Below are 21,708 nucleotides of genomic sequence, written 5' to 3' on the forward strand. Positions count from 1 at the left end.
TACATAAGATATTAATATATCAAATCACGGAATATGTTTGGAACAACAAGTAGAAAAGTAATCAGAAGAGCTCAAGAGATAATGCAAACTACCGCAAGATACTCACAATATGATCCAGAAAACACATCACATCAGTGCCTGGATACATTAAAAAATAATTTTTCCGTTTACTCAACCGACTAAGGAGATACAAAATTAGTAACAAACGAAAATCCGGCAATTCGCTTTTTGAGAATGCCGAGAAAGCTTTCTATCGAAAACTCAATTCTACTACAGAAAGTGCCAATAAATCGTACTTTCCCCAAATGATGGATGGATTGAAGATACGGCGCACAACTGCCAACACTACGTTACTGCTCCCTACGAACACTTCACTACTGAAGAACTTTCAAATATTATCAAAGAGCTTCATAACCGGAAAACTCCTGGACCAGAGGGCGTTCAAAACTTCTGGATCTGGAAAACAAAGGATCAAAATAACACACAAGATCTATCCAAGTATCGCACAATACTTGCCTTCCAACTCTGTATAAATTGGTCACATCCTGTATATCCCAGCGTATCTACTAACACTGTGCTCTAAACAATATCATAGAGCCCCAACAGAAAGGATGCGCTCTAAACAATATCATAGAGCCTCAACAGAAAGGATGCGCTAAGGGTTCCATGGGCTGCAAAGAATAACTTATCATCGACTTTGTCATTTCTAACCAAGCATATAACAAAAAAAAATGAATCTATTTACTGCTTTCATCGACTACAAGTAAGCCTTTGATTTAGTGCCGCATGAATGGCTTATAGATATATTAAAAATATATAAAGTCGATAATAACATAGTGACCTTTTTAAAACATATAATGTTAGATTATAAGACAATAAATAATTTGCCTCCAAATACCTTTTGAAAACAACATCGAAACTGAAAATATTGCAATCAACCGGGGCCTATTTCTAAGAGATTCATTGAGTCCACTGTGGTTTTGTCTAGCGATGAACCCCATATCCCAGCTACTGAACTCAACTGACACAGGTCTTAGCATCAAAAATAACACTACTGTTGTGCCACAGCTTAATCATCTATAGTATATGGATGATTTAAAACTATTGGCTTCCATTCGAAACCACCTGGATCAGATGCTAAAAACAGTAGAAAATTTGTCTTATGATATTAGTATGCACTTCGGTCTTGACAAGTACCGTGTCTTAAATATAATCAAAAGAAGCGTTCAGCCCGGTGGATTCGACATGCAAAATGGCCAGAACATCGAGGCCATCGGTGAAAATGATATGTATAAATACCTCGGAATAACGCAAGCGCGGAAGATTGACCATAAGCAAATGAAAACTGAGATAACTACTGAGTTTATACGAAGCTGCTTCGTTCACACCTCAATAGTAAAAATTTGTTTAAGGCACTAAACACCTACGCATGTTCCGCGCTTAGCTACTCATTTGGTATTGTTAAGTGGACAAAAATGGATATAGAAAATCTTCAGCGAAAAGTACGAACACACCTCACAAAGGCACAAAAACACCATGTTCGAAGTGTAGTAGAAAGAACGACATTATCGAGGTATTTAGGAGAAGGAGGACTTATGGATATAAGTGAACGATTAGAAAAACAGATCACTAATTTAAGAACTTATTTTCAGGTGCAGGCTGAGACATCTACTCTACATCGTGCCATTTGTGCAGTAGACATTGATCAAACTGAGGGAACCAGAAATGCACATAAACCATCTTACTAAGGACGAAAAAATGCGCACCTGGATGGGTAAACCTCTGCACGGGCGACATCCCAATGAAGTCAGTCAAGACTATGTCGATAGTATAGCGTCGAACTATTGGCTGACATCAGGAAAGATGTTCAAGATGAAACAGAAGGTTTATTACTTGTCATTCAGGATCAGGTTATACCAACAAAAAATTAAATTAAATATATCATCAAAACCCTTAAGTCCAAAACGACAAATGCCGAAATGAATGTCCAACCCAAGAAACCATCCAACATCTTACTGGGGGCTGCCAGGCATTTGCTGCAACTAAATACAAGTAACGGCATGATTCAGTAGGAAAAATCCTCCATTAAAAAGTAGCTATCAAACTGAGACTTCTCCAAGCAAACCATCTCCCTTATTATCAATACGTCCCAGAGAGTATGCTTGAAAATGATAACTTCAAGCTATATTGGGAGCGCACTGTGCTCACAGACCAATCAGTAGCACACAATAGACCAGATCTCGTACTAGTTAATAAACTAACGAGACAAACAACACTAATCGACGTAGCGATAGGAGCAGAGATCTTTAAATACAAATAAGGAGACAATGCAGAATGAAAAGTACCCAGACGATACCTATAATTCTTTCTACTACTGGAGTCATTTCGAAGAACCTCCTAGAAAATATAAAAAGCTGGGTCTGAATGAACATCTGTATAAGACCATGCAGAAAGCTGTACTATTCTCAAGCTTAATCCATTTGATACCTTAGGTATCTGGGATGAGTGAATTTTCTCCTTAGAGGGAGTATGAGCTAAATCTGAATTAATAATAATATTAATAGGATTCGTAAAGATGACAATGTCATATGTAAAGTAAAAATCCAAAATAACTATTCTTGAGAATTCATCACAAACGGAGACATGAAAGAATGCACTGAGTTCACGAACAAAATATCTTGAAGAGATAAAAGTAAAAATAAAGCTTGCAAATAGAACTCATTATGAACTTCAAACATCTAAGAAGTCCTTGACTAACAAGATAAACAAAGAAGTAATTACTGCAATCAAAATTAGACGCTTACAGTGGGCAGGATATATAATCAGAGCAAACGAAAGACCCTGCAAGGTGTACTCCATTGACAAAACCGTAGGGAACTAACGACGATGTAAACCATGGTTGAGATGGACAAATTGTGTGGATAAGGATGCAAGGAAAATCGGTGTGGCAAACTAGCACCAAGCTGAAAAAAAATAAGGCTTTATGGAAATATAGGCTTAAGAAGTTCGTAGCATCAATTATTATGATGATAATGAATAAGAATACAAATTTTCAAAATATTCATATTTTTAATGAATATTTTCAAAAAACGATCTCTTAGAAAAAGTACCACATACAGTTGTAGATTTCAAAAGGGTCATTTGACCTACTAGACCGTTGCACACTGTGACCGGAAAGATTCCCGAGATCTCTGTAAGTCCAAAAGATCTAGACTTCTACAGAAGCCCATTATCCGTTTCGGCGCCATGTTTGTTACCTAAACAGGTGGCTGTAATTCATCTGAGGTCCTTTTTTGAAGTCACAGGAGTATTTTGCGTACCGAGTAAAAGGTTGTGAAAAACTTTTTACTTGTTTGTGGCACGAAATATTTTTCTAGTAGGTTGTACTAAGTTTCTGTTCATATTTTTGAACACCATCCACGATTCGGCTTTTTGGGATATCGTAGAATTGTTCTGGTGAGATAAAAGGACTATTATCTCCTTTAGTAAAACTAGCAACTATCTCGATATTAAAATTATATTTATGCCTTGCATTCATAATAAAATTACTTTTGTTTTTCGCTAGTTGACAAACTCGCAAGTTGTAACAGCTTAGCCGTTAGAGGCAATAAATATTCAGGCGTTTTTTAGTCACTCTTGAGCACAAACATTGATTGTTATAATAGGTTTATTGTAGTTTTGCTTGAAATAGTGTAATCTAGCTAGTGTTACGACCATTAGTTCCTATTCCTACTTATTCATGTCTTCTTCACTCACCAGTAAACTAGCATTCTTTTGAATCAGTTTTGTTTTTAGTATATATTATAAGCGAAAACATAAGAATATTAGCAAATTTCGTATACAAAGAAAATTAAGAATTACAAAAAGTTATTATGAAAGAGCTTTATTTATGAAGGTTCAAATGCCCCCCGTTTATTTGTTAAAGATAATTTTTTATCAGATTATTTTTTTTGAATACAGTCTAATTTCCTACATCTACCCACGGTTAATAAAAGCTTTTTGATTCAATGTAAAATACGGAGGGTGCTTACGTTCAATAGGATCATTGACTTGTATTATTGGCTTTCCAAGGGTTTAAGAGGTATTGTAGGTAGATTTCGTTTCAACAATAGACGCGCGTGTACCTACTGATTTCACGTCTCTTTTAATTTTCCAAGTGCATATTTCCCCTACACATTTCGATCTAGTGAGATTGTGCATTTCTTCTATATATGATTCTACTCTTGTTTTCTAGTTGTTCCAATCTAGTTTTTGGAGGATTTCTTATATCTAAGGATAGGTATCAGGATTATGTTGGTATCATCTAACTGTCTTCGTAAGTTTTGTCCTAATGCTTCTTACGATATATAGAGAGAATTCTTTACATTTCAACATTATTGTTTCAAATAGCTACATTCATCAAAAATTAAGGGAAAAACCAAAATAAACCAAGAAAGTGAGAAACCAAAAGTGTAAAAGCTATATCTATTTATTTTTGGATAATAGTTAACAAAACAAACAAAAGAGTGCATTTGATTATCAAAATTAAAATTGAATATGTTTCTTTTTTGATTATTAAAAAAATTAATGGTTACAACTGGTCTTGTTAATCGCTATCGATCGCTGCTGACCCTAAGATTAATTTAATGCTTTCTCATGCATATACCAGATCCATTGTCGACTATGGAAGCTTTCTGTACGGATCTGCCACTAACAGTAGTCTTAAAAAACTAGACCACATTTAAGGTATTCAAACTAGAACAATACAAGGTTCTGCGGTTGGTTCTCAAATCTACACCTACAGAGAACCTTTTAGCTGAATCTATGGAGCATTCCTTACATTTAAGACGACTATTTTTAGCTGTAAACTTAATTCTGAAATGATAATCTTACAACTGAACAACTATAAAAAATATGTGAAATCTCTGTTTCTAATCTAGTCAATAAGTTTTGGCATGACAAAAATTCTCCTATTCTAGCAGTAGTATATCCTAACATTTCTCAACACTTAAACAGTCCAGGGGAGTTAACTTTCTTTCAACCAAATTTCAATATCTCCGATGCCAAAGTAAATGTTTGTTTTGAAAATTTTGTTGTTCTTCTGCTAGTGTTATAAAGAAATTATAAATGTTTAGTTATCATATGTATATATGAGAGAGAAAAAAGAAATAATGGGGTAGAACCATCACACCAGACATTGCGCCCCAAATAAGGGTAATACTTTTTCTACTTTTTCTAGACTTCAGTAGAGGTACATAACAGGTATAAGTAGTGAAAAAGAAGACGAAAATAAATAAAATGTGGTAAGTTTTAGATGGAAAACAATGAAGAAGATAAGGGAAAACTAAAAGCATACTTGATACTTATAATTTTTTTCCTATAAAAGTTTTCCCAGTATACCAATCACAATTTATTCTTCTTTATCTTGACTTATGTGTAATGAGTTTAAATAGAAGGACAAGTTATATACATGTTATTAGCTGTTTTAATTTATTTTTAACAGTCCTTAAAATTTTGCATATATTTGTTGTAAAGTAGCTCCCTCTCTCTTTGGTATTACATACAAGAATAATTGTATAATAATTGAATATGAGTATGAATAATTGTACCATATTATTTCTTTCTGGCGAATTTAAATTCATGGAATCATTTATTTAAAAAAATTCGCATATACGTGTATAATTTAACTATGTGGCAACGATGCAACCACGCATCTCAACACAAGATTCGGTATCCGTGGATCTCGAATCGCAGAGGTGTAGAAGAGTTGCGCAAGACTCGTCCGTACCCCCTCACGAATTCTATTTAAAACCGTCCCATCCCCGGTTCTGCGCGCTAGTAACATTCGGTGACAGACCAGAAGCAACTACTATCAACGACGCACCGCTCTCTCGTTAGTGTTCATATTTTGCGTGTAGTGTAACAGAAAGTGCAGTTTTATAATTCACAATGTCTAACCGCAACATCCCTATCAAAATGGGTGACTTCAGTGTTATCGACACGGAATTTAGCAGCATCAGGGAAAGGTTCGACGCCGAAATGAGGAAAATGGAAGAAGAAATGAACAAATTCAGATCTGAACTTACAAGTAGGGAGGCTAACAACTTCTTCAGGAGCACAACCAGGTAAATATCTTGGCTTTTATATAAAAAACGCTAATGTAAAGTTGCCGGCTTAATATAATAATATTCGACTAGTCTTTTTCGAAGATTGATGGGCAAACATTCACCTGAACGTAGGTGGGTATTGATTTTCAGTTCTTTACAAACATACTGGTCATTTGATCAATTCATTCATAGTAAGATCAAGGAAACTGTCAAGACGGAGAGAAAAATGACATTCCTGTTAATCTAATACTTTTAGAAAGAAATATGCTTATGTATTCATTTTCTATATAAATAATTCATTAGATTTTTGAAAATTACTTTAAATTAGATACCTATAGAATTTCTAAAAATAATTTAAATCAAAGACGTACCGCTTACAGTAAAAATCCTTATAATTAACCCACTAAGCTTACTTCTGAAAGTTTCATTGAATAATTTTTAATATTTTGCAAACTGATACTCCTGGTAAAACCCATGTCAATGTCCAAAAACAGTTAAAAAGTATAATATCGGTTGATTAGAAAGGTTTTTTATTACGAACGACGAGTCTTTGACGATTTCAATTCTTTTACAAATAGTATATGTACTTACCTGCTGTTGATGTTTTTTAAATGGACTAAGTACTATAAATTTCAAACTACTTACTATCAATAATTATTTTTCTTGATCGTTTCTCATGTTTCTATAGTTAAGTAATTTGCAATTTTACAATACATACAATTTGCAATTTTCCAATGCATAAAAATCTCAAATTAAAAAAAAAAACGAAGGAATATTTAGTTGAATCTAAGTTTTGACACTGTTGAGCCTGCAAGTTTTGCTATATTTTCTTCTTGCTATATTTTCTTCTTGTTCTATATTCTATATTACTAAATGTCTGTTTCTTTTCATCGAACTACTTTTTCAACGTTAACACAATTTGCTCTTTTTTTCTTGACTACTTTTTTTTTGGCAATAATTAAAATAATTGATGATGACTAACAAAAACCGCAGTTTTCATAAAGTTTAAGCAGTTCAAACTCTTAATATTCCTAAATCATGATTTTTACCTCTAATATCGATAAAAGCGACAATTTATGTACCTCTAATAATATCACTTAGATCATACATTGTACACAAACAATTAACTCCAAAGTAAGTAAGGTAGAAACAATAAGTAAGAGTCTTCGAAAGGATGATAATAAGAAAAATGATAGTACCAAGAATATCAAACGAAGACAGGGAAGAAGAATCAGGAAATAAAAAAATTGGATGAAATAGTGGAAAACATTGAAAAGGTAAGGCAAACCTTTTAACAACGTTAACAGACCTGAACACCACGTGATAGATTAAAAGACATACAAGCGAAGGTAGGATGAATATAATAGGCGTAAGAAGATAAAAAGGGAAATAAAGATTTAAAAAATAAGAAAGCGTGTGGAAGAAAAGAAAGATCAGCAAAATAGAAGAAAAACAGGATGTGGCACTCTGGAAATGACCGAGGAGGGGAAGCAAAGCTCTCTTATCGTCTATGCACGGATTGATAGTTTTTATTTTATTTTATTTCAATTCGACTTTATACTCAAATTATTTTATTTTATTAAGAAACACGCATGGGACTGCGTTTACTACTCAATGTAATGTGTGGTCGCCCGATGTAGTATCGTTTCAATCGCTTTTATTTTTTTTTTATACCTGTGCGCAATCCACCGCTCCGTTTGTAGCCCGCGACAAGATAGCTATGCTTCCAAAACACAGAGATTGTAAAAAAACAAGAATTTTTTCATGTGAAAACGTCTGCAGCCTCCAAAGGGGCTTACAGAATTGTACTCCTATTAACGGAACCCTTTGTGGACCTGCGCATTTTTAGATAACATATAATTATTACAGCCTACTCCAAACTTGTTTTGTTTTTTCGATAACTCGAGAATACGATCCGTAAACAATAAAAATTTTGGTAATCAGGTGCTATTCTTATACATTAATCTTTATTAGAAAGGAGGAATAATAATAAGGACAAATGCAATGACGTACAATAATTGGAAACGATCTTCTAAAATATGATTCATCATTGCGGACTATTTTACATACTCTGCTGGAGGACGGAAAAATAATCTATTTGATTGATGGTTATAAAAAATCTATCAATGTACACCTACGCAGCATATTAGGGGACTACTAATGAATGAATTAATTATTCCAATTGGTATTCTCCTCAACTATAACAACTTCATGCTATTAACATATTGAAAGCCGATTCTAAGTAGCGTATGTTTTTATTTTAAACAAAAAGTCTATATTTGTAGCAAATTTTTGACCAGCTTAATTTTACTCATCTTAGTATTTAACAGAATCTCGTAATTCGATAATTTATGTACTTCTGTCACTGTAAAATTAAATAATTGTTCTACCTATATATATTTATCTAATTCTTTTTGTGCTTCACATATTTTACAAAGCAACTCTTTTTAATGTTCGTCAATTCTCAAATTATATAGGAAGTTTGTCCTATATTACTAAATAACTGCATAATTATTTAAATTTACAGCAATAAATCTATTGAATGTGAATTAAAGATTATAATTACCTACGTAAAAATAGTGTCTGAAAGAAAACAGAAAGTTGTATTTTTCTATAAATGTCAACAGAAATCCAAGCTTATTAATTATAAATTAAGAAAATAATCCCGTCATTCATATTATCGAAAATATTCGATTCACTGGTTTTAAATAGAGTATAACACAAGCAATCTTCTAAATGATCTTACCGTATCAAAGTTTTAAAAATAGACTCCATTAAAAGTTGGAATTCGACCAAATATTCGCAAAATGCCACTGCCAATTACATGTAACTTTTGGTTGACTTTTGCAGTCGCTCTTTTGATGCTTTAGGGGGTTTTGTGTCATTATTTGAGTTTTATTATGTTTAGCTGTGTTATACAGGGTCGCTAGGCACAATAAAAGATAAAATTTGTGGTATTTTGTTGAGAATGCGCCTTAGGCGTTGCTTGTATCTTTTCAAATCTGTGTTGTACTACTACAAATTCTTCTGTAGCACATAAGTCTATTTTCTTCTTGTAAAGGATTTTTTGTTTTCTGATTTTTATACATCGGCGACCAAAGATAAAAGGAAAAACACGTTTAGTGCATTTTTTCGGGCATTGAAAATAATGAGTAGATGAAGTGTTTTTGAAAAATTTATAATAGAAAATTTTAGTTTCGTTTGAAATAAGGACAAACCCAACCTCAAATAGTTGACATCATGACGTCATAGCAAAAGGAGTATTTGCTAAATTGGTTTTTCTCAGCATGACGATAATTATGATAATAACTATAGTTAATATTTTTATTTACTGAACAAATTTGTTTGTTACATCATGAAAGTCGACTACAATAATGCAAATACTTCAACGGTAACAACAATGACCTTGACAATCGCCGACGACAGGTACTTTTTGATGTTTTGTTGCATTTGTCACATCTACATCGATTATCCAAGGTTATGTAACAAAAGGTTATCTGCTATCGGTTAGAGCTATGTACACTGGCGAGCAAATAATTTAGATAATTTTAACATTGTGATGCTAAGCGTATTTATTTATTTACAGTGCACAAGAGGCCTTGTAGGTCTAGGGCAAAAAGCTACAGTTGAATGACTTAATGCTATTTTTTCACTAAAGTTCTTAATGATACTATCATCTTACTCTCGGTCTTCCTCTCCTTCTACTTCCTATGGTCCTCAGTCCTCCTAAGTAAGGCCATCTTTAGTATTCTTCCCACTAACATTCTTTGGCTATACCCCAGCCATATCATTATTTATGACCCTTGACATATTAAGTTTACAAATTGTAGGTAAATAAGTCTCATCTGTATAGCTATCACTGTTATATGAGAAGTATAGCCCTATTATTTGTTATTTGCCTTTTATTGATATGTTTACATTTTTACCACGTCTATTCGCTGTAAATGAAAATAGAAAGTTAAAATTCACATTTTATTGCATATTTTTCAGGTATGTATTGCATATTTTTCAGGTATATTGTTTATTTCGCTCTATAAAACATATCGATTGCCCTGTATATTATGTAAATTTAAAAAATGAATTCTGAAATATTGTTAGAGCAAGCAACCAAGCAATTTAATTTAACCCAGCCTGTGAGATTTGTAAACCCCTTATTAATGACAATCGTGTGTTACAATTCATTGAGGCGAGGAGGAATAATTCTTGTACTCAGACCATCCCTTTTCCCTATATAGAACTCTGATGCGCGATAGAAGCACACTTATCAGCAAAGTGCTTGTCGTGTGGAGGTCCTGGGTACAAGAACTCCAACACGATATCCTATCCCGATGCAAGCAGATTAGCCTAATCCTGCGCTATTTCCTGCTATCACTAGTGACTTATCATCGTATCTGAAATTGCTTGCTCGGGCTCCAAGTCCCCGCTCCGTGTTTGTAATTTTTTTTTGGTGGCCGAAGCCGTTTTTTAAGTTTTTTGTATTTTTTTTTGAGAGATGTCTGAAAAGTAATATCATTAGTCATTACTAAAATTGCCAGTGCTATGTGCTGGGTTGTCTTCTGTTGATAGAGCTACGATTTTCTAGACTTTATGTGTTGACCAGGATTTGCTGTTTTGGTCTTTTGTGCTTCCATCGATAGAACGCATCATATCTTATTATCTCTCGCAGTATCGGGCTTGGGTGGTTCTCTAGATCAGCAAACTTTGTTCTGTTTTTTTCTTCCATCGTGTCTGTCACCCTTAGTTGTTTCAGTTTTCTGAACAGGTGAATGCTGTTAATTAGTCTTATTTTCGTTTTTAGTCTTAATTTGCTTTTACTACCTACTAGACCTCTTATGCCGCTCTGGCTGTGGTTGTTTTTTGGATGGTTTGGTCCACATGTTGCGTGAAGGTTAGTCCTTGATCCATTGTAACTCCTAGGTTTTGTACTGTAAGTTGTTCGTCTGGGGTTTCTCTTCTCTTTTTAAACATGACTGCTTGAGCTTTTTCTAAGTTAATGGCTATTTTTCATTGGATACTCCATTCTTCTATGTTATCCAATGCTGTCTGTAAGTTGTTTACAGCTACATCAATGTTTCTGTGTTTAGCCGTAATTGCTGTGTCATCTGCATAAAGACTGAGAAGTGTTTCTGGTATTCTTGGAACATCGGCGCTGTATATTGTATACAGTAGAGGTGACAGGACCGCTCCCTGTGGCACTCCGGCCTCCGGAGCTCCGTGCTCGGACAGAACTTGTCCTATCCGAACCCTAAACCTCCGGCCGCCCAATTACGATAAGATTAGTCCTGTAATGGCTCCGCTGTATCCATAGCTTCTCATTTTATTTGTTAGTCCTTCATGCCAAACTCTGTCGAAGACTTTGCTTACGTCCAGGAAGGCTGCTTCTGTATACTGGTTGTCGTTGAATCCAGCTGTTTTTTTAGTTTCTTGACAATAAGTGGAAATCTGAATGTTGGAATGTTGCAAATTAATTTTTTTCAAGTCAGTCGCGGAAAACAAAATAAAACGCTTTTAAAAAACCCTCAAAATTTTAAAAATGAGCTAAAGCTTCTTTGTACTTGGCAGTTTATTAATTTGGATAAAAAATAAACTGCCAAATATTTAAACATTTTGTCTGTATACGGCATACGAGATTTTTAGCTTATGGCAATAAAAATTTAAAAGAAAATTTAGTTGATTGCTAGATTCATATAACTGGGCGAAGCTTTTCGATTCTCATGAGATTATTTTTTGAGATCTTGATTCTAGATAGCAATATAGCATATTAATATTAAGTACAACAATTACAGGGACATACCTAATTATATTACAAATATCTCTTTCCCTTGTAACATACTTGATATAAATCTACTGGAAAGACTGTACCTATATAGGTTACGTTCTTTAAATGTACGATCATAATGCTAGAACCACATTCTGCATTCTCTCGTATCTCGAGAAAGGTTGAAGAAGCAATTCCAACTTATATTCTAATCGGTAAAATGGTTTAACCCAAATAAAGAAAACAATTAACACTATCTAACCATATTAGATACAGAAAAATCCCATCGATTTTAAAACATTCCTTCATGCGTCTTTGTCAACGCACTATTTCCTATTTTGTTCCTTTTTTTGCGGAAAAGATGACAGAAATAGTTCACAGATCACAAAAACAATTAATAAAACCTTATACAGGATATGTGACTAAGGTCGTTGGTATTTTGATGTGTATGTGTCAGAGACGCTGCATGGTTGAACAGATAGCGTTTTGTATTATTTTCTTAGTGTTGATAAGATTAAGGCTTTTTTCTGTCGGAAACTTTGCAAATATTGTTAAAGAACAAAATAGAAATATAAAAATATGAGCATGGGAGAACGTGTATAATGATGAATATATTGAATATATGGGGATTAGTATTTAACCCGTAACTGGTGAGGTCCATTTTTTGTTACGTGTATGGTGAGTTGGGGCCACACTAACCCCAATTTGTTTTGCAAAATTAGACACTGATATTTGTTTATATTTAAAAAAAAATGACTTCAATAACTTAAAGACGTTTATGTTGTTATAACATTAATTTAACAAATATTTGAAATACTTATCACGCATAAAAAATTAAACTAAGAAATAGCCTCAAAAACTGAGTTATTTTGTAACTAGACTAAACATTATCTTGTAACAAAAAATGAGGAACAAAAAAAAAATTTTTTTCTTAAAACATAAACTTAAACATTCAATCTAACCTACCAACATAAAAAAATAACCAAAAACAAAAAACATCATAAAAACTACAATCTACAATAACTAATGCAAACTATCTTCGTTTTTCTATCCAATGAGCGTGGACATTTTGAGTACCTCTTTTTTCTAAAATAGCATTTTTCTGTTCAGGAATGTCTGTTTTTAAAATGGAAGCGATATTATGTCTCAGTTGCCTTGGAATTTAAGAAATAGTTAGTCTTCTTTTCTTATGATCCTGTACAAGCTGCCGAGCCAGAAATTTGATGAATTCATACCTCGACTTTTGGGGGTTTCCAGGTAGGGATGAGTATAATATAAACGCATTGACGGAAGAAATATCCAAAATTGTATAAAAACAAGTAAGAGGCCATCTTCGACTTCTACGATGTCCCATTCCCAAGCACTTTTCTGGAGACACAATTTCCCAAGAGACTTGGCTGGCCCAATAACCCCAGGATGATGAGAGATAATGTTGAAACTTCTTGTTCTTACATTTGAAGGTGAAGCTTCTGCAGTCCACTTGTATCGATTTCTGCCATAGTACGTTCTCGAAGGGCCTGGAGTTTATTGCTGCTCATGTAGATCCGAGTCCGAGTTAACCTCCGAAAGTGCTGCATTTTGCGGGATATTATCTTCAACATCCAATAGAGGTTCCACGGTTTCCGGCTCTCATTCAATTTCTGAATCAGTTTCGTGTTCGCTGACATAGTCGGGATCATTGTCTGAGTCATCGTTACCGCTGAAATCACTCTCATCCGCATCTAGAATACTTTGAGCCCAGTGTTCAAATCTAGGATCATCGGAATCCATTTTATTATATCGTGAGAGGTCCATTTTCAACTAAAAATAAAAAAAAACTAATTACTAAAAAAAAACGTAACCGGTGAGGTGTCCCCAGGGCTCAGTTATTTCCGTATAGGTAATTTGTAAACATTTACCTATTTGCTCACGACTATCTCGCTCGATATCACACAACACACTGACGGAGACGGAAAGGTACTGAGACGGTCAAGTAGTCGCGCTAAGTAAGCGAGGACGTATGTCACTTTAAAAATCTGATGGAGCTCGTATGACACCGCATCACCAGTTACGGGTTAAATAAATACTACATTTAGGAAAAAAATAGAGAAATTTACGTCACGCGACCGAAAATTAGTTTTTTTTCAGGGCTCCCCATGTTTCCAGGACTCGCCTACGGCTCGCCCTGGACTCGGTTTGACTCGACCTAAAAAACCCACTTTCTCTCACCTCTTTGGCTCTTTGTAACGTGAATTACTATTTGTTTTTTCGTAAATCTAGGTTTTATTTAAGTAGTTATCCCCATAATGGAAAAATATAAAGTCTGAAAGAATCTATACAAAACAAAGTACTTCCTGATTGAATAGAGATATAAAAATAGTTTCATTAGCTTATTATTAACTCCAATGTCACGATTAAAAATAGCAATGATAATAACACTAAATCCTCACATGAATACCTTATAAAACTTTGTCGAAAAAAAAAAACCGTAAATTCTCAAAAATTTCCATTTTGTTATCATTTTTTATCGGCATCGAATAAATTATTAAAAAGTGCCATTTCAATAAACTCGTTTTAATGAAACAAAATTGATTACCTACAGTTGTTTATATAATGATGCACAATATTTTTACCAGTTTAGTTATAAAAATAATGATAGCAAAAATCAAGGATTTATATTGCATTGTTTATTTTTGGCGATTGTGGTTGACGAAACCACTCAATGACATCATTGCATTATCTCGTTTATTATATAAGCTATTATAGTGATATGATAGGTATGCAGTCGATGACGATGATCTTATATTATAGTAAGATAACGGAAATAGGGTAGTCCTATGGTATGTAACTAACAAGATAACCTAATAAAGCATTCCTTGAAATGAAAGTATGCATGAACTATGTTGTTTTATGTTTCAGTAGGCATTTTTTCACTTTTTAATTATGAGTTAGCATCTTTTATTATATAGTCGCTTTTCGGACAACATCATGGATCATTTTTATTCCATGTGTTAGTTGCGAAAAGAATTTTGCATCATTTGTAATAAGCTGAAATCTTTTAAAGTTTGTGTATCTCCCATCGTTGTGCCTTCCCTACAAAAAATATGTAATTATTTACCCCACCGTTCTTTCTTCTCTCAATAATTATGTAACTCTTCGCTCTCTCTTTAAGTAGTAATGTCGGCGTGTTGATAGAGGATTGAAGCAAGGAGACGGGCTGGCACCGACACCATTCAACTTGAATCTCGAATATGTGATAAGACAGCTGAATATAGGAAGAGCTAACCTCCTAAAAAACAAATCAATACAGATTGCCGCCTATGCCAATGATATCAGCATTATGTATCGCAGAACGGAAGAGGTGACAGAGAAATATATTCACAATTAAAAACAAGGGCACAAGAGACCGGACTAAAAATAAATATTTAAAAGACAAAAAAGCTAACACAGACAAGTAAAGAAAATGTATAAGGTTTTACATATTTGGGAGTTGCATTAAGCACGGATGGAACAGAATAACCAGAAAGTCAAAGAAGAATAGTAAAGGAAAACAAAACTTATTTTTCTCTCTCCTGTTCCGTATGTGTTTCGCTCCAAATACACAAACTGGAGATCGAAAATCAGGGCCTACAAAACTATTATCAGACCAAGAGTATTTTATGGATGCGAGACATGGGTGATGACAGAATCCACAAAAAAAAGCTGGAAGTATTTGAAAGAAAAGTCCAAAGGAAGATATTTGGACCTATTCATGAACACGGAGTATGAAGATCTACAAATTGATCAAAGAGACACCGATCTCAGAATCCTTTAAACTTCAGATACTTCAATTAGCTAGTCATGTAGTAAAAGAAGTGGCAGCGAACGCGCAAAATTTGCTAGACGTGAGAACCTGGAGAAGATCTGCGCGGGACCGGCAAGGTTGGAGCCATAGTTTGGAGGAGGCCAATGCTCGATTTGGGCTGTAGCACCATTGGAGAGAAAGAGAGAGATGGGGTGGGGGAAGAGAGAGAGATAGAGATGTCGGCATGTGGTTAGTAAGGCAAAAATATTTTTTTTTTATTCCATTATCAAATCTTGTACTCTATTGTGGGCTTTCCTTATCCAATTTAGCCCCTAGCCTTTTTTAGATCATCATATTGCCTTTTTTGTATCACGTATCCCTCGATACATTTTCACTCCAACATTTTTGCACTCCATCTGCTATTCCCTCGTTCTGCAATATGTGACAAACTCCTACTTTAGTTCTGTGGCTCTTTCTGTTATTTCTCTAACTTCTGTTTTGTTTTGATATCTAGTAGTTCATTCTTTTGTCTCGTAAATATATACCCAGTATCGCCCATTCCTTTGTCTTTGTGCCACTTCATGTCAGGATTTTATTTCGTCATTGTCCAAGTTTGGTTTTCAATTTTAAATAGAAATACTATACCTTTCTTGACTTACAGTTGAATGTGAATTGCTTTTTTTAAACCGCTTGGATTAGCTTGTTCATAAAATTTTCGGTGAGTTTTCTGTCGCCACAATAAAATACTTATCAATCATATGTTACTTCTATTACGGAAACATTTTAATGAATGGAACCAGTTACTTTGAATACAACCCAAAAATGGTCATGGCAGTCACGGCAAATAGAGAAATTAACATATTGCTACCCACTTCGAAATATTCTGAATCATTTCGCCGGTATTCTGGTTTTTAATTATGACGGACAATGAAAAGCAGTGGGCGCCAAAAAAGGAAAGTGAAACTATCAGACCTACACAAGGCAGTTGTTCGAAGTGGTGTAGGTATATGTTACATTGCTCTCAAGAATTTTATTGAATGAGTGCTTTCTAAACGTCGAATTTTTCACGAGAAGACGTATGTATGTCATTAATTATTTATATTTACTGCATCTATTATAATTAATTTTCTATTAATATATTTCTAGAATATATTTGTCCAGATATAAAATTGTCTTTACAGTAAATTGTATGTTGTAGATCACCAAAGCCGTAACACTGTTTTTTGTTAATCGAAATTGAGATCAAATACTCGTTGTTTTCTATAAAAATCCTTTATAGTCAATCAACATAATATATAACCGCACTCAATAAAGTTCAAGTTTTATATTATAAAATTTAAATACTCATCCACCGATAAATCAAAGTTACCGCAGTCAAACCTGAAACTCAACAAACAATTCAAATATTAACTAAATAGTCCAATCGTCATAGACGAAAATGTCACTGAACCTCTAAAAAATCATATGAACAAGCTGAATTTTGCTGAAAATGTCGATTTTGGAACCCCAAAAAAGATGCAAAGAAGTTTGTCACACCTACCCCCAGGCTTCCCCCTAAACCACCCTGTATTGGGGAAAATTTTGGAATTTCACTTGGCTGAGGTAATTCTTTACAATAATTTTAATCAGCACTTTTTGTGTGGAATAAACGGTTCTCTCAGAAATAATGCTTGAAGCGACCGGTGATTTTGAATGTCAATAATTATGCGCGCGAAATCAACTTTTTGAATAAAATTTGTATCGACGGTAAAAATTCTATATTTTTTTATCAGAATGTCCTATAGAAAAAAATCAAAATGCGTTTTAAAGGTGAATGCAATTTTTGCAGAGATGCTTTCGTATGCAATTTTTACATTTTGCCCCAAATTAAGTCAGTTTCTATATGGCGTCGAGGTTTTTGGATAAATATTTACAGCAAATAGAAAAGAATCGAAATAAAATTCACCATAAAATTAAACGGCATCATCAAATCATACTTTGTTCTCAAAGATATCAATAACACCATTAAATTTCGTCTTAAGTTCTTGGTAAAAACTCACGAAAATACTTTTCAAATTGAATAATTAATTAATTCTAATCAAAATATACTTAGATAAAGCCTTAACTACATGGAAAAGAAAATGCGAATGCATGGGAGTACCGGTACGAAACGAATACCTATATACGTTAAGCTTTGCAGACGATCAAGTAGTGATTGCACAAGACCAAGAAGACCTCAGTTATATGACGAAGAAACTACAAGAAGAATATACCAAGGCTGGACTAGATATTAACCTCGTGAAAACAGGGTACCTATCTACAAGTGAACTAGACATAGAAAATCTACAGATTAACGACAACGTAACAATCAAAGGAAATGATAAATTCAAATACTTGGGGTTTATAATCACGAAAAAGGCAACAATAGAGGAAGAAAATAAGCAAAGATTAGGACAAAAAAGAACAGCAATCCGACAACTTAACTCAGTATGGTGGGATAGACACCTAAATATAAAGACAAAAACACAGATTTATAAAACATTAGTACGAAGTATATATATAATATATATACATATATATATATATATATATATATATATATATATATATATATATATATATATATATATAAGTATATATGGGGCTGAAAATTGGATTATAAACAAGAAAAACAGCAGTAAGATAGCACCAGAGATGGAATACCTGCCAAGATGCTGCAGAGTAACAAGAATTAATAGGAGAAGTAATGACGAAATAAACCAGAGAACATCAATAGAAACAGACATACTAACATATATAGAACAAAAATGACTTAAGTGGTATGGACCTGTAAGAAGAACTAGCGATAGCAGATGGATAAAGAGAATAACCGAATGGAGCCCCATAGGAAGAAGGAAAAGAGAACGACCCCGAAGATCCTGGAGGAACGAATCTAAATTCCACATCTGTTCTTCTTTCGCGTGAAAGATGTACTTTTGCCAGTTATGTGGAGTAACGTTATTCATGGCTTCATGGAAGGGTACTTGTACATCACATAACTTATTTCGTATTTCGACTTGCTACCTCTTTTTTTTACGCGATGAGCCATTTCATCACCATACTCATGGTGATGAGCCATTTCGTCAACAACATATTTCTGATATTTTTTTGTGCTGTCGTGCAATATTTAGTAACTCCGTCTTAACCATAGACTTACCATACATCATATACGATTTTTTTCCTATTATTTAGCCATTCATTTAGTTCTCCTTTTCGCCAACTTGTTGTATGCTTTTTTATTTGACGACCAAATTTCCCCATTCACTTAATTGTATTGTTTTTTTCTTTATATAGTCCATTCATTTATGTCTTCCGCATAATATGTTGTATCTGTTGCTCTTCTTTATACCTATTTATGTATACCTGGGATAGTTTGAGGTTTAAAAATATCTACTTACAGAACGTTTATAACAAGGAGTTGGATGTGGAAACACATTGCGTGTATACTAAATTTTTGTCTGAAGAATCATTTTATACAGTTTCAAGTTTCTAAACAATGTTTACTGTATCTGTATCTATATCTGTAGAGTAGGGAGGGCGAGTTAAGTTTCACAGCACTTAGGCCACAATTGACCCATTGTGCATCCTCCCAGGGAGTTGTCACCCTTAGCTCATTGTCCATCCTGCCATTTCTAGGAAGGTGGACAAGTCACCAGGAGACATCTCTCTTATGTGGGCAGGTGTGGGCCAGGACTCGCCAAACGCGTACTCTTGTATTAACGATAACTCTGGGCATTCACATAGGACATGCTCTACAGTTTCGTCTTCTCGTTCACACGTCCTACATAGATGTGTGTCTGCTAGCCCCAGTGTGTGGAGGTGTTTGCTTAGTTGACAATGACCAGTTAAAAAACCAACTGCCAAACGTAGGTTTTTCCTGGTCATTCCCAAGTACTTCTTTGATGTTGACTCTTCAAGGTTACTTAGTGTTACCCTGGCAAGTTTACATCCTTTCCCTTCTTCCCATATTTTTATGGTTTGCGTATGGGAGTGACATTTGACAATTTCCGCGATTGTTGTAGTTGACCAACCAAAAAGATCCCCAGGTCCTAAGAGTCTTAGGCCTGCCGTCTTCCTAGATAATTGGTCAGCAATGCGGTTGCCTTTATTCCTATTGTATCCATTAACCCACCTCAGGATGATGGTATTACCATCCGAAGCTTGAGTTAGTGACTCGTGACACTCCATTACTAAACCTGATGTGACACGTGGTCTATTCAAGGTTAGTAGCGCTTGTCTGCTATCTGTGCAGATCATTATAGTTCATTCCCTGCTATACCTTCTTGGGTTATCTCTTTTGCGTCTATGGAGATACCAGTCAGTTCTGTCTGAACTACGCTGGCATTTTTGCCCATACCCCACTTTATTCTTAGGTTCAGTGATCTGGAGTATATCCCGCATCCTAAGCCTTCTTTCATTTTGGAGCCATCGGTGTATATGCAATAGGCATTTGCCACGTTTGTCTCCATATATTGTCCTGTTTAAATTTTGTAGGGTTTGTTAAAGACAAACTTTGGTTCAATTGAGTCGCAGTCTGCCTGTAGGAGTGATAACGCATCCAGCTCTCCTCGCCAGAAACGAGTTCTCAATTGTCCCATTCCTACATCAAGGTTTGCACCAGCTGAGCGCAGTCGCATCATTTCACTAGCGCCACCTCTTTGACATATATATCTAGAGGCGTGATGCCAATGATCAACTCCATTGCAGCAGTTGGTGTTGTTTTCATGGCACCTGTTATATTTATGCAAGCCATCCGCTGAATATGGTTTAGTTTGTTAATCGCTGTTGCCTGTAGAACTTTTGGTACCCAAGCAATAGCTCCGTAAGTTAGCATTGGCCTAATGACAGCGGTGTAGACCCGTGAGGCGTGTGGGCGTGAGGCCCCAGGTGCGTCCAACCGTTCGTCGACACTGCTCATAGGCAATATATGCTCTTTTAGCTCTACCATCTAAGTGTGAGTTCCATGTTAACTTCTTGTCAAGGGTAATACCAAGGTACTTCACCTCGTCAGAAAAATTTAGACTGTAGTTTAGAATCCTTGGGGGTATTAAGCCCGTGATTCTTCTTTTCCTGGTAAAGAGGACCACCTCTGTTTTCTTTGGATTTATAGATAGTGAGTGTTCCTTGCACCATGTTTCTATTAGTCGGAGAGCAACTTGTGATCTCTCACATAGTGTGTTCTAAAACTTACCGCTTTGCAGGACAGCAATATCGTCTGCATAGGCTATTGTGTAGAAACCGTTGCTGCTGAGTTGGTCAACCAGAGTATCTAGAACTATGTTCCAGAGTAGTGGTGATAGCACCCCTCCCTGTGGACACCCCCTCGTAACCATGCCTCTAACAGAAACGTCTTCTACATTTATGCTTATTGCTCTATTAGAGAGCATACTGATGTTCACTGTATATCAGAAGTTCGTTTTTAGTCCATCTTTCTCGAGAAGCAAAAAGCAATCGTTTTAATTTGTAAAGAAATATGATTAGGCTACTCATATAGTATAAAAAAATCTACTTAATTACCAGATGATGTCATATTTTTAGTACTAACAGATAAATAGATATATTTCTGTTTGTTTGAATCGAGAACGAAGTGAAAAATTTTGCAAATTTCAAGGTGAATAAATATGTAAATTTAGATTAAGCTATAAAATCAAAGTAAATGCGTACATATGTTTTTTAATCTTTGTTATACTTGACTCCAAACTCGTATTGCTCGTTAACGATCGATATCGATTTCAAACAAATTCCGCCTTTAATTTGAAACAGTTAAGTTGTCAGTAAAATGAAATTTTTTAACCAAATAATAATGTTACAATTAATTATTAATATTATCATTAAGTATTAATATTACTAATAATCTGTGTTAAGGCTAATCTGTTTGAAGATTTCCATTGAGTGATTTGTAGTGATTAATGGGCAATTAAACGAGCTTATCTTTGAAGAGATTAGGTTACGGTCTGTACCTTAGTATTCGATACTTTGTATAATTTCCACGTATGTATGTATATAAAATACCTCCTATCCAAAAGAGTGAATCAGTACCTCTCCCTCATTTTTCTTTTTTTCTTTCCACCACTAAGTTCATT

The 21,708-nt window shown here is 34.6% G+C and overlaps 1 protein-coding gene across 2 annotated transcripts in view; it reads left to right on the forward strand.

The window, feature by feature from the left end:
- The first annotated feature begins 5,746 nt into the window (after positions 1–5,746).
- LOC140448788 (heat shock protein beta-1) overlaps positions 5,747–21,708 on the forward strand; it is a 68,265-nt gene continuing 52,303 nt past the window's right edge. Inside the window, exon 1 of one of the 2 annotated variants that reach the window (XM_072541905.1) lies at positions 5,747–6,104. In XM_072541905.1, the coding sequence (XP_072398006.1) occupies positions 5,929–6,104 (176 nt within the window). In that variant the 5' untranslated portion in view covers positions 5,747–5,928. The remainder of the gene's footprint in view (positions 6,105–21,708) is intronic. The other variant, XM_072541903.1, reaches the window with a different exon arrangement.

The sequence above is a fragment of the Diabrotica undecimpunctata genome, chromosome 1 (assembly GCF_040954645.1).
Source record: "Diabrotica undecimpunctata isolate CICGRU chromosome 1, icDiaUnde3, whole genome shotgun sequence".
Lineage (NCBI taxonomy): Eukaryota > Metazoa > Arthropoda > Insecta > Coleoptera > Chrysomelidae > Diabrotica > Diabrotica undecimpunctata.